We start from the raw sequence: 13,414 nt of genomic DNA on the forward strand, positions 1-13,414 counted from the left end.
AGGCCCGACAGAATTTTACAGGTTTCGATGAGATCCCCTCTCAATCTTCTAAACTCCAGTGAGTATAAGCCCAATCGACACAATCTCTCCTCATACGTCATTCCTGCCATCCCAGATATCAGCCTGGTGAATCTTCGCTGCACTCCTTCCATGGCAAGAACGTCCTTCCTCAGGTAAGGCGACCAAAACTGCACACAATACTCAAGGTGCGGTCTCACCAAGGCCCTGTACAACTGTAGCAAGACATCCTTGTTCCTGTACTCGAACCCTCTTGCTACGAAGGCCAACATACCATTTGCCTTCTTAACCGCCTGCTGCACCTGCATACTTACCTTCAGCGACTGGTGCACAAGGACACCCAGGTCTCTTTGCACTTCCCTTTCTCCCAATTTATTGCCATTCAAATAATAATCTGCCTTCCTGATTTTGCCACCAAATAGAGAACCTCATATTTATCCACATTATAGTGCATTTGCCATGTTTCTGCCCAATCACCCAACCTGTCCAAATCGTACTGGAGTTTCACGACATCCTCCTCACAGCTTACCCTCCCACCCAGCTTTGTGTCGTCTGCAAATTTGGAGATATTACATCCAATTCCCTCGTCCAGATCATTAATATATATTGTGAACAGCTGGGGTCCTAGGACCGATCCTTGTCGTACCCCACTAGTCACTGTCTGCCACTCGGAAAACGACCCGTTTATTCCAACTCTTTGCTTTCTGTCCGCCAACCAGTTCTCTATCCAAGTCAATACCTTGCCCCCAATCCCATGTGCCTTAATTTTGCACGCTAATCTCTTATGTGGGACCTTATCGAAAGCCTTCTGAAAGTCCAAATACACCACATCCACTGGTTCTCCCTTACCTATTTTACCATATTTATCCCTCAATAAACATCACAAAAAAACTGAACATGGTCATTATCACTGTGCACAAATTGGCTGCCGCATTTCCTACATTACAGCAATGACTCCACTTCATTGGTTGTAAAGTGCTTTGGGGTGTCCTGAGGTTGTGAAAGGTGCGATATAAATGCAAATCTATCTTTCTTACATACATATTTTAAGATTAGTTATAGTTTAGTGGGTAAATGCACCATTTGATATGATACTGAGAAGTGTGTATCAGCAGGATCCCAGTTACTTGATCTCAGTCAGGGTGGTGGGGAAAGAGAGAGAGAAGAAAAAGTCAGCCACTTGTTCCCAAAAGTCACTGCATGCTCCCAGGTTAGCAATGCTGAAGCACCTGTAGGTAGTAACTGATTAGAGGGTCAATCAGCTCTTTGATAGGGCTATTCAATATCTATAAAGTCATTACCCTAGATCTCCCTCAAAGATAAATCTGGTGGACTCTTTGTGAAGGGAGTGTAACCAACTCCAGGAGGGCAAAATTACCTGATCATCAACAATTACCAATTACATAGAGCAATAAAACTCTCTGCACCAAATGGTACTAAGCACCCATCCCCTTTCAGGTTATGATGATGAGGGCGGAGAGAATGAAAAAATCCACTTTATACCATCAAATAAAATACTTGTGCATAATGTTAAGAGAAAATAAACAATTGGTGTTGACTATTGGAACAAATAATGTCAAAACCTTTTGCCTATTGTAGTCCATTCTGGTGCTACAGCTCTATATCTTCCTCATAATTCCTAAATCATGTCCATCTATATTACAATATCTTCCCATCATTACCAAATCATGTCCATCTAGATTACAATATCTTCCAATCATTACCAAATCATGTCCATCTAGATTACAATATCTTCCCATCATTACCATTCTCTTTTGCCCTTGCTATTTTTTTGGAAGACTTAGCATGCCAGCAAATCTCACCTCAAAGTATTTATTACTATTTTTGTAACAATTCCAGATAATTAAAAAAAAATGAAAGCAACTAAATGGATAGATCTTTAGAGAGCTGATGCAGATGCAATGGGCCAACTGGCCTTCTATGCTGGAAATTCCTATGGTTCTACGAATCTCAGATGCCAGAGTGATAGGAAGCAGCTGTACACCTGCAATTTTCCATAAGGTGAGTTTATACATCACTCCATGAGGAGGCCATTCTGAGTGGAAGATAAATCCACAAGGGAAAGCAACAATGGGAAGAGTTCCCAAGCAACTCCCAACAATCTCCTTGCAACCAGTCTTTGAGCAGCACAGGCAGACACCTGGGAGCAGGCCCCTTGCCTGCCGTCTCAGCTGGAGAATGTAGAACAAACAAAACTCGTAATTTCATAATACATGTTCATACTGGTCTTGTACTGCGTGAAAACACGTCGACTGTTTAGATTCTAAAAATATATGTGGCAGATCAAGCAAAAAAAGTGAAAAATGAAATTCAGCTTCCAAATGCATCATAAGCTATTTTCAGGATCTGGCATAATGCAAATGTAATCTTAACTATCATCTGTTCAAATAGTGAATGCTGAAATCCACACAACGTTGGCATTGTGTTTTCTTAGTGACAAAAGGCATGATTTAACAAAAGATGAAGCACACTCATTACTAGTTATGTTAAACAGAGACTTAAATATTTTCAACAATAAACAGAGCACATCCTAATTGTTCTACAGCTGAAAACCAGCAGGGGCTTTTTCCACAGATCTCACAGAAGAAAAAAAAATGTATTGTAAATGCCAACAGATGCTACATGACATGCTTATCCCACCCCCACCAATCTTGTTTTTCATACAAAATTCTCTACAAGCCCCACAGCTGCTGTACACCACCCAGTTACACTTTCCAAAAATAACTTCAGCCCGCACCTCCAGTGTAAGCAATTTTTTTAAAAGTTAATGCGATGATCAATGACGGCCTCACTCTTAATAGGCAATTTAGAGTACAACCCCTTTTCAGGGTCATAATCTTTGTGGCACAGAAACATTTATACTGATTAAAAAAATAAAAAAAAATAAAAAATAAAAGTAGGTATAATATTTTATTTAAAAATGTGCATTTCAACAACAACAACTTGCATTTATATAGTGCCTTTAACGTAGTAAAACGTTCCCACAGGAGCATTATCAAAGAAAATTTGACACCAAGCTACAGGAGGCGATATTAGGACAGGTGAACAAAAGCTTAGTTAAAGAGGTAGGTTTTAATGAATGTCATAAAGGAGAGAGATGTAGAGGCAGAGAGGATTAGGGAGGGAATTCCAGAGCTTAGGGCCTAGGTAGCTGGAGGCACAGCTGCCAATGGTGGAGCGATGAAAATCAGGGATGCGCAAGAGGCCAGAATTGGAGGAGCGCAGAGATCTTGGAGGGCTGGAGGAGGTTAGAGAGATAGGGAGGGGCGAGGCCATGGAGGGATTTGAAAACAAGGATGAGACCTCCCCCACTAATATTTTCATTAGAATTTTTATTTGTCCAAAGCAAAGATAATCGCACTTCATTTGAAGAAATTAAAAGCCTGGAAAATACTACATGCTCCCACTTAAAAAAAAAACTTAAAGCATCAAATTTTGAACAAACTTACAAAAGGGATCTACCATAAAATCCAGTACTTATGTCAAGCAGGTTGCTACGACCGGCAAATCTAGATGAAATTTCTGTACTAATACAAGTACAGGAAACTTTCGATTTACCGGCACCTAAATAACCGGAAATCTCAGTTAACCGGCAAAATTCAGGAGTAGGTTCAGGTAACTTTTATGACTTGCCTTCCTCCATCTGTTGCTGTGCAAGGGTGTGGCTGCAGCTGTTGCTAAGCTACAGAGACGCTTGCAACTTGTGGCCATTGTTCTGAACCTGTTGCTAAGCAACAGGGTTTGTTGCTTTATACGGAGCTCTCGGCTCCGTATCTTTTACTATAGCTTTCGGTTATCCGGAATTTTTGATGAACCGGCACCACGTCGGTCCCGTCCGTGCCGGATAAAAAAAAGTTTCCTGTAATCTTTTTCCACTTATGCAAGTGCCATCATTTTAAATTTTACTATTAAAGCGATATTTGCACTCTCTCCCTTCCTGAAGGTGTAGACTCTGACTGATGTAGGGTTCCATGATCACTGGTAGCCTAAGTATGTATTCTCCATTAGTCTAGTGTGTTTTGGTAGGCTATTGGACTGTGGGAGGCATTAAAGCTGAGCCTGATCCTGTTTTCACCCAATATGCAACACCCCCCCGCCACACACTTTCAGCAGGGATCACTGGATAATCAGAAGGCTGATTTTTTTCCTTTCTAACCCATTAGTGCTGAAGCCAACTAGTGCACCAGCTTCAGGCAGGAGGTAACACTAGAATCTTCGGGCCTGTGTCTTTGTGCCCTAATGCCACACTGGGTGATGCTTTTACTTGCTAGCCCGTCAGAGAGTAGTTTGCATGGTTTTTAATGTTAATTTTCTAGACTATAAATATTCCTTTTGGTGACTTTTTTTTTATAGTTTGAAACTATAAAAATATTAGCAGTAAAATCAAATGTAACACAGAAACTTTGCTGTAGTAAAATGCCCCCCACAAGCTTTTCAGCAGCAAACTCTTTCCAAAGATCATAACATGACCTCATAAGACTAAAAGACAATGGATTTCAAAACAAAAGCATGTATGTCAAGGCTGCAAAAATATTCTCCTAAATATCAAGGAGCAGGTAAGATTTACAAGTACTATTTTGTTACACCTGACCAAAGTTTTGGGGGAGGAGAAACTCATGTGGATAATGGTATATATTAGTAAAAGGCATGTCATGCACATTTTACTTTTGTTGGATTTAAGTTAGTCAAAAAAAAATTATTTACTTTATACAAAGACTGTACAATTTGAGTAATTATACATTTTCACCATGTACTGTGAAAAAAACGTTTTACTGATTAAAATAAGCTTTGTAACATGCCACCTTAAAATTGTGTGCATGTATTTTGTTATTTTGAAAATCAAGCCAGAAAAAAACAGGGCAGTAGAACTTAAGGATGGAAATATTGAGAACATTTTCTTTTCAGAGTTCCAAAATTGATCTTTGTTTATTTCTCATAGTACAGAACCTTTGCAGTAAAAAGTGATTACAGCCTCAGCAGAAATAATGAAACAAAGAAAAAGTGCATTATTGCTTTAGAATACCATTCCTCATCTCATTAACAATGTTATTTAAAAAGAACTCTTTTAATTTGCAGTCATAACCCATATAATACAATGTAGAATTATGAAATGTGAACTCTTTTGAAGGAGCTCAATGTGTCTTACCATTATTTCCACACTGGTGGTTGCCATGGCGTCATTTGGATCAGACTCCATTGCACTAATGCAAGAGCTGATAGTCCCACAGGACCATGGAGAATAGTGGGACATGTTGTCATCCTCAAATTTAGTGCCTACACTCAAATCACTGGTATTCTCAGAGAACTGTTAAAACATAAACAAACGGATTTACTATTACAATAGTTGATCAGAATTTTTTTTAAGTTGTAACTTCCGTGCACACACACGTTCCAATGTTATTTTCTAGGGTCCACATCAATTCTGAATAGCTGAAACAATGGCACATGGGGGGGGGGAAATAAGAGAAAGATTTCTTGTGTGCTTTGAAATCATAAACCTTTTTATAAAGCGCAGGTTTACAACTTTGTTGCACATAGTAAACAGAAGAAATCTTCCCCAATGGTATCTTTCCCGAACCAGTCAAGCTAGTCTGGCTAAATATACACAAGATGCATTTCTGGAAATTGAAAACAGTAATACTTTGTAATTGACATTTATGACAGGTTCTTCAAGACTCCCACCTCAGATCAGTCTCAAAAAGATTGCAACAGACCTGTTGAAGCAGGTTGGAGTTTTGTTAAAACAATTGCTAACTGAGCAAAAAAAAAAAAAAAAAAATTTCAGAGTAAGATATTACAAAAAAATAGAAATCTGTTACTTTTAACTACAGTATTACATTGCAGCAACTCGTAGACAAAATGCACACAACATTTTGTTTTCTGTGACCTGTACAATGCATGGTGAAACCCATCTCTGATGAAATAAGAACATAAGAAATAGGCCACATGACTAGTGCACGGAATTCCAATGAAAGGATTTTCACTGTTGTCTGAAAGAGGCAGCTAACTGAAGCATACCCTCATTATAATTTCAGCAATAAATATCTGAGCTTTTCTACAAGCTGGTGATGCTTTTTCAAGTATTCAGCAGGCATGTAGTCTACAGAGAGACAGATTGCACCATAATATTACTATTTCTCCTACAATGAACTAGCGGATACAGAGAAAGAGGAACCGCAACACCAGGGACACCGGCACCTCAGTGATGGGGGAGCCCAGCATGTGAGTGCATAAGACAAGGCTGAAGCATTTGCAACCATCTTCAGCCAGAAGTGCCGAGTGGATGATCCCTATCGGCCACTTCTTGAGGTCCCCACCATCACAGAAGCCAGTCTTCAGCCAATTCGATTCACTCCACGTGATATCAAGAAACGGCTGAGCGCACTGGGTACAGCAAAGGCTATGGGCCCCGACAACATCCCGGCTGTCGTGCTGAAGACTTGTGCTCCAGAACTAGCCGCGCCTCTAGCCAAGCTGTTCCAGTACAGCTATAATTCTAGCATCTATCCGAGAATGTGGCAAACTGCCTAAGTATGTCTTGTCCACAAAAAGCAGGACAAATCCAATCCGGCCAATTACCGCCCCATCAGTCTACTCTCAATCATCAGCAAAGCGATGGAAGGTGTCGTCGACAGTGCGGCACTTATTCACCGATAACCTGCTCACTGATGCCCAGTTTGGGTTCCGCCAGGACCACTCGGCTTCAGACCTCATTACAGCCTTGGTCCAAACATGGACAAAGGAGCTGAATTCCAGAGGTGAGGTGAGAGTGACTGCCCTTGACATCAAGGCACCATTTAATCTGAGTGTGGCATCAAGGATCTGAAGTCAATGGGAATAGGGGGGAAAACTCTCCACTGGCTGGAGTCATACCTAGCACAAAAGAAAATGATTGTGGTGGTTGGTGGTCAATCATCACAGCCCCAGGATATCGGGAGTTCCTCAGGGCAGTGACCTAGGCCTAACCATCTTTAGCTGCTTCATCAATGACCTTCCCTCCAACATAAGGTCAAAAATGGGGATGTTCGCTGATGACTGCACAGTGTTCAGTGCCATTCACAACTCCTCAGATAATGAAGCAGTCCATGCCAGCATGCAACAAGACCTGGACAACATTCAGGCTTGGGCTGATAAGCGGCAGGTAACATTCGCGCCACACAAGTGCCAGGCAATGACTATCTCCAACAAGCGAGAGTCTACCCACCACCCCTTGAGATTCAACGGCATTACCATCGCCGAATCCCCCACCATCAACATCCTGGGGGTCACCATTGACCAGAAACTTAACTGGACCAGCCACATAAATACGGTGGCAACAAGAGCAGGTCAGAGTCTAGGTATTCTGCGGCGAGTATCTCACCTCCTGACTCCCCAAAGCCTTTCCACCATCTACAAAGCACAAGTAAGGTGTATGATGGAATACTCTCCACTTGCCTGGATGAGTGCAGCTCCAACAACACTCAAGAAGCTCGACACCATTCAGGACAAAGCAGCCCGCTTGATTGGCACCCCATCCAGAACTTAAATAAAAGGGAATTACGAGGGTATGAGACGGGAATTGGGTAAGATTGATTGGGTGGTGTTTCTGGGGGGATTGACAGTGGATAGACAATGGCAAGCATTCAAAGATAGAATGGAAGAATTCCAGAACATGTTTATACCGGTTTGGCATAAAAATAAACCTAAAAAGGTGACTCAACCGTGGATAACGAGGGAAATTAGGGACAGCATAAAAGCAAAAAAAAGCACCAGACCGGAAGATTGGGGGCAGTACAGGATACAGCAAAAGAGGACAAAGGGATTAATCAGGAAGGGGAAAATAGAATACGAAAGTAAACTTGCAGCAAACATAAAGACAGACTGCAAAAGCTTTTATCGGTATATCAGGAAGAAAAGACTGGTAAAATCCCAAGTCGGTCCCTTGCAGTCCGATTCGGGAGAATATATAATGGAGAATAAGGAAATGGCAGACCAATTAAACTCATACTTTGGTTCTGTATTCACAAAGGAGGACACAAATAACCTCCCAGGAATATCGACAAACATAGGGACTAATGAGAGGGAGGAGCTGACAGAAATTAGTATCTCTAGGGATATGGTGTTGGGTAAGTTGAGGGGACTGAAGGCCGACAAATCCCCGGGGCCTGATAAACTACATCCTAGGGTACTTAAGGAGGTGGCCCTGGAGATAGCAGATGCTCTAAGGATCATCTTCCGGAACTCCATTGACTCGGGAACAGTACCTGTGGATTGGAGGGTAGCTAATGTTACCCCAATATTTAAAAAGGGGGGTAGAGAGAAAGCAGGGAATTATAGACTAGTAAGCCTTACATCGGTTGTGGGCAAAATGCTAAAGTCCATTATTAAGGATAAAATGGGGAAAGGATCGGACAGAGTCAACATGGATTTACAAAGGGTAAATCGTGTTTGACTAATCTGCTGGAATTTTGAGAGGAAGTAACTGGTAAAATAGATGGGGGAGAGCCAGTGGATGTGGTGTACCTTGACTTCCAGAAAGCCTTCGATAAGGTTCCACACAAAAGATTATCATGCAAAATTAAGGCTCATGGGATTGGGGGCAAAGTATTAACGTGGATAGAGAACTGGCTGGCGGATAGAGTTGGAATAAACGGCTCGTTTTCGGAGTGGCAGGCAGTGACCAGCGGGGTGCCGCAAGGATCTGTCCTGGGACCCCAGCTGTTCACAATATATATATAAATGATCTGGATCAGGGAATTGGATGCAATATTTCCAAATTCGCTGACGACACTAAACTAGGAGGAGGGGTGGGCTCTGATGAGGATGTCAGGAGGCTACAGTGCGATTTGGACAGGTTGGGGGAATGGGCGGATACGTGGCAGATGCACTATAATGTGGATAAATGCGAGGTTATCCACTTTGGGGGTAAAAACAGGAGGGTAGATTATTATCTAAATGGCAATAGATTGGGAGATGGGGAAGTGCAGAGGGACCTGGGTGTTCTTGTGCACCAGTCACTGAAGGAGAGCATGCAGGTGCAACAGGCGATTAAGGCAAATGGTATGTTGGCCTTCATATCAAGGGGGTTCGAGTATAGGAATAGGGATACCTTACTACAGCTGTACAAGGTGCTGGTGAGACCGCATCTGGAGTATTGTGTACAGTTTTGGTCGCCCCATCTGCGGAAGGATGTTCTTGCCATGGAAAGAGTGCAGCGGCGATTCACCAGGCTGATACCTGGAATGGCGGGAATGACCTACGAGGAGAGATTGAATAGTTTGGGCTTGTACTCACTGGAGTTTAGAAGATTGAGAAGGGATCTCATCGAAACATATAAAATTATGGCAGGCCTGGACAGGCTGAATTCAGAGAGAATGTTTCCAATGGCAGGGGAGCACAGAACCAGGGGCCACAGTCTAAAAATAGCGGGCAAATCATTTAAAACAGAGATGAGGAAGAATTTCTTCACTCAAAGAGTGGTGAGCCTGTGGAATTCCCTGCCACAGAGGGCTGTGAAGGCTAATTCAATAAATATTTTCAAGAGAGAATTGGATATATTTCTGAAGGCTAAGGGGATTAAGGGTTACGGAGAAAAGGCGGGGACGGGGTACTGAACTGGTAAGATCAGCTATGATCTCAGACGAAGATCAGCCATGATCTCATTGAATGGCGGAGCAGGCTCGAAGGGCCGAATGGCCTACTCCTGTTCCTATCTCTATGTTTCTATGTTATGCATTCATTCCCTCCACCACCGGTGTACCGTGGCTGCAGTGTGTACCATCTACAAGATGCACTGCAGCAACTCGTCAAGCTTCTTCGGCAGCACCTCCCAAACCCACGACTTCTTCTGCCCAGAAGGACAAGGGCAGCAGGTGCATGGGAACACCACCACCTGCAAGTTCCCCTCCAAGTCACACACCATCCGGACTTGGAAGTATATTGCTGTTCCTTCATGGTCACTGGGTCAAAATCCTGGAACTTCCTCCCCAACAGCACTGTGGGAGTACCTTCACCACACGGACTGCAGAGGTTCAAGGCGGCTCACCACCACATTCTTGAGGGCAATTAGGGATGGGCAATAAATGCTGGCCTTGCCAGCGACACCCAGGTCCCATGAACTAATATTACTGTGACAGAAAAGGAGTGGGATAGAATGCTATGCACCTGAACCAGGCTTGGACCAAGGTCCTAGAGGAAAGGACTTTAAAGTAGTAATTTAGGAAGAATTTCTTTACACAGAGTGGTGAGAATGTGGAACTCACTCTCACATGGAGTGGTTGAAACAGATAGCATTGATGGTTTTAAGGGAAGGCTTGATACACACGAGGGAGAAGGGAAGAGAGGGATGGGGGAGCAGGATGGTAAGAGGCAATTAGAGTGGGAGGAGGCTCGTGTGGAGTATAAACAGTGGCATAGATTCTATGGAACGACTTTTGAAATGCAATGACTTTTTATGTAGGCAAAAATTACTAACATTTCTAATAAGTAACATAATATGTGTAACGCAGGTCAACGTAAAGGGAAACTGGAAATAAAGATGTGTTTGGAAACTCTATACAAGTTAGGCATAATATGATTAGAATCCAAACTACCAATTTTTATTAAAAAAATGTAAAATCAGATTTGAATTATTACAGGTGCACACTTGAGGAGCCATAATCTAAAAGCCAGTTAGAAAACTACCATTGGAGAAAAGCTTAAAACAGTCAAGTACAGTATTTGCACTGGTTAGCTGAATGGGTAAATGAAAACTGAACATATATCACTTTTAATGGTGAGAATTGTTTGTAATGGACTGTAAAATTATACTTCAAGATAATCCTTAGTGTCCATCAGGCATCTGTGCAATATTAAATGACGTGAAATTTTGAAAGACATTGCATGCCGAGGTAAATTTACTCAGTCACACTGATTTCAACTGAATGCTAATCACCGCATTACTTAAACAGACCCTTCTTCTGGTGTCACTATATGCCTTAGGGTCAAAAGTATAGCCATTCTGCATTGAACCATCAGGCAAAAGTAATCAGGGATTAAACTTAGACGACTTACATAAGAACATAAAAACATAAGAAATAGGAGCAGGAGTAGACCATTTGGCCCCTCGAGCCTGCTCCGCCATTTAATGAGATCATGGCTGATCTGATCCTGGGCTCAGCTCCATTTCCCTGCCTGCTCCCCATAACTTCCTTATTGTTCAAAAAGCAGTCTATCTCCACCTTAAATATATTCAATGACCCAGCCTCCACAGCTCTCTGGGGAAGAGAATGCCACAGATTTACGACCCTCGGAGCAATTTTACTCCAACCTGTAGGACTTGAAATCAACAACAATTTGCATTTATACAGCATCTTTAACACAGAAAAATCATCCAAGGTGCTTCACAAAGTAGAAAAGGAATGGTCACTAAGACTTCGTGGGTGGGTTACAAAAGCTGACCAAAAGTTTGGTTGACAAGATATGTTTTGGGAAGACTTTTAAAAAAGGTGGAAAGGAATTTGTACATGAAAATGAGGATTTCAAATTTGATGAATTGGGAAGCTAATGGACATGGTGGGACAGGAAGGCAGGAGGTGGGCGGCATAATTTAAGCCAATTTGGAGTTTGTGGAGATTGGGTAACCAGCAAGGAAGATGTTGGGACAGTTAAGTCCAGAGGCGAGTGGTGTGGATGAGGGATTTGGTGGCAGTAGGGGCAGAAGCAGGCAATACAGCACAGGTGGAAATATGTGATTCTGGTAGTGAATAGGATGTGGGGTTTGAAACACATTTCTGGGTTGAACAGAACATTGAGGTAGTATGCAGTTGGGTTTGGCCGAGCGATTAGCCAGTGAGGAGGCAATGAGGGTGCAGAGTTTTTGGTAGATGTTGATAACAATAACTTCAGCTTTCTAATGTTCAATTGTAGGAAATTCTGGTTCATCCACAACTTAACAGGCAGTTGCGGAGTTGAGAGAAGTGGTGGAAAGTTAGAGCTGGGTGTCATCAGCACAAGTATAGAAACTGATCTAATGTCCAGGGCTGATGCCATGCAACAATGATCTACTGAATTGAGACTACTAGTGCTTTGAGACATTGCCTTCTACCCAAGGAGCACTATACAAATGCAAGTTGTTTTCATACTTTTAGCAATAGACCAACAACAACAGAAGCATATTTAGTCAGCCTTGGCTCAGTGGTAGCACTCCCACCAGAGTCAAAAGGTTGTGGGTTTGTCCCACCCCAGAGACTGGAGCACAAAATCTAGGCTGACACTCCAGCGCAGTACTGAGGGAGTGCTGCACTGTCAGAGGTGCCGTCTTTCAGATGAGACGTTAAACCGAGGCCCATCTGCCCTCAGGTGGACCTAAGATTCCATGGCACTATTTTAAAGAAGAGCAGCGGAGTTCTCCCCAGTGTCCTGGCCAATATTTATCCCTAATCAACATCACTAAAAACAGATTTTCTGGTCATTATCACATTGCGGTTTGTGGGGCCTTGATGTGCGCAAATTGGATGCCGAGTTTCCCACATTACAACAACAACAAGTACTATTATATAGCGCCTTTAACGTAGTAAAACGTCTCAAGGCGCTTCTCAGGAGTATTAAATGACAAAAAAACAAAATTACAACAGCGACCACACTTCAAAAGTATTTAATTGGCTGTAAAGCACTTTGGAATGTCCAGTGGTCATAAAAGGCGCTATATAAATGCAAGTTTTTTTTAGTCCAACAAAGCAGTGAACGTGCTTTTCAACCAACCCATTCTCACTTATGCTACACAAGCTGCAACTCGTACATGCTTTTCAACAATCCAAAGTACAGTGTTACATTTGTGGACCTGTAATTTTTATTAGTTTCAGATCCTACTGATCCTTGTTCTACAAACTAATCTCAAATCGTGATGGTGGGAGTAAACTAATCTAAACTCATGCTGTGTGGCAGCAAATTTAGAGACCTCCTTTATTTATTCTTCTCCTGACAATGGTGATTCATGTTGGAGCGTGCCAAAGTAGCTATTTTTCCACGTGTGGGCCTTGAAAGGGCATTTCATTTGTAGAGGGCATCACAACAGAGCCTGAACCTGTCCTCACCCAACATCCACACTTTCTGGAAGTTATTAGATTGTGATAAAGACCAGGAACCCTGGCTCATTTTTTTCAATCCTCTATAATGCAGGTATATTTAGGACCACTGCAGCACTCATACCACTGCCCTTGATGAGAATAGTTGCTTTAGCACAGACCAGAGATTCAGCCAGAAATTCTGGATCTTTATGGCCCAGTCTCAGTGGACAGTGCAACTATGTACTGAACCATTAGGAGAGCCAGGGACCTTTTAAAATGAAGGGGGAAAAAATCATATGTATGGATCTATAAACTCACTACTTTCAAAATGTGTTATAGTCTACATATTA

General features: G+C 42.2%; 1 protein-coding gene across 10 annotated transcripts in view; it reads right to left on the reverse strand.

Moving 5' to 3' along the window:
• The window catches only part of rc3h2 (ring finger and CCCH-type domains 2), a 122,904-nt gene that overhangs the window by 25,729 nt on the left and 83,761 nt on the right, over nucleotides 1-13,414 (reverse strand). For 9 of the 10 annotated variants that reach the window (XM_085965706.1, XM_085965705.1, XM_085965709.1 and 6 more), the window contains one exon: nucleotides 5,186-5,344. The exons of the other annotated variant lie outside the window; for it this stretch is intronic. In XM_085965706.1, the coding sequence (XP_085821832.1) occupies nucleotides 5,186-5,344 (159 nt within the window). The remainder of the gene's footprint in view (nucleotides 1-5,185; nucleotides 5,345-13,414) is intronic. 10 annotated transcript variants of the gene reach the window in all.

Source organism: Somniosus microcephalus, chromosome 23 (assembly GCF_052327205.1).
Source record: "Somniosus microcephalus isolate GS21.2 chromosome 23, FLI_Smic_1.0, whole genome shotgun sequence".
NCBI classification, from domain to species: Eukaryota; Metazoa; Chordata; class Chondrichthyes; order Squaliformes; family Somniosidae; genus Somniosus; species Somniosus microcephalus.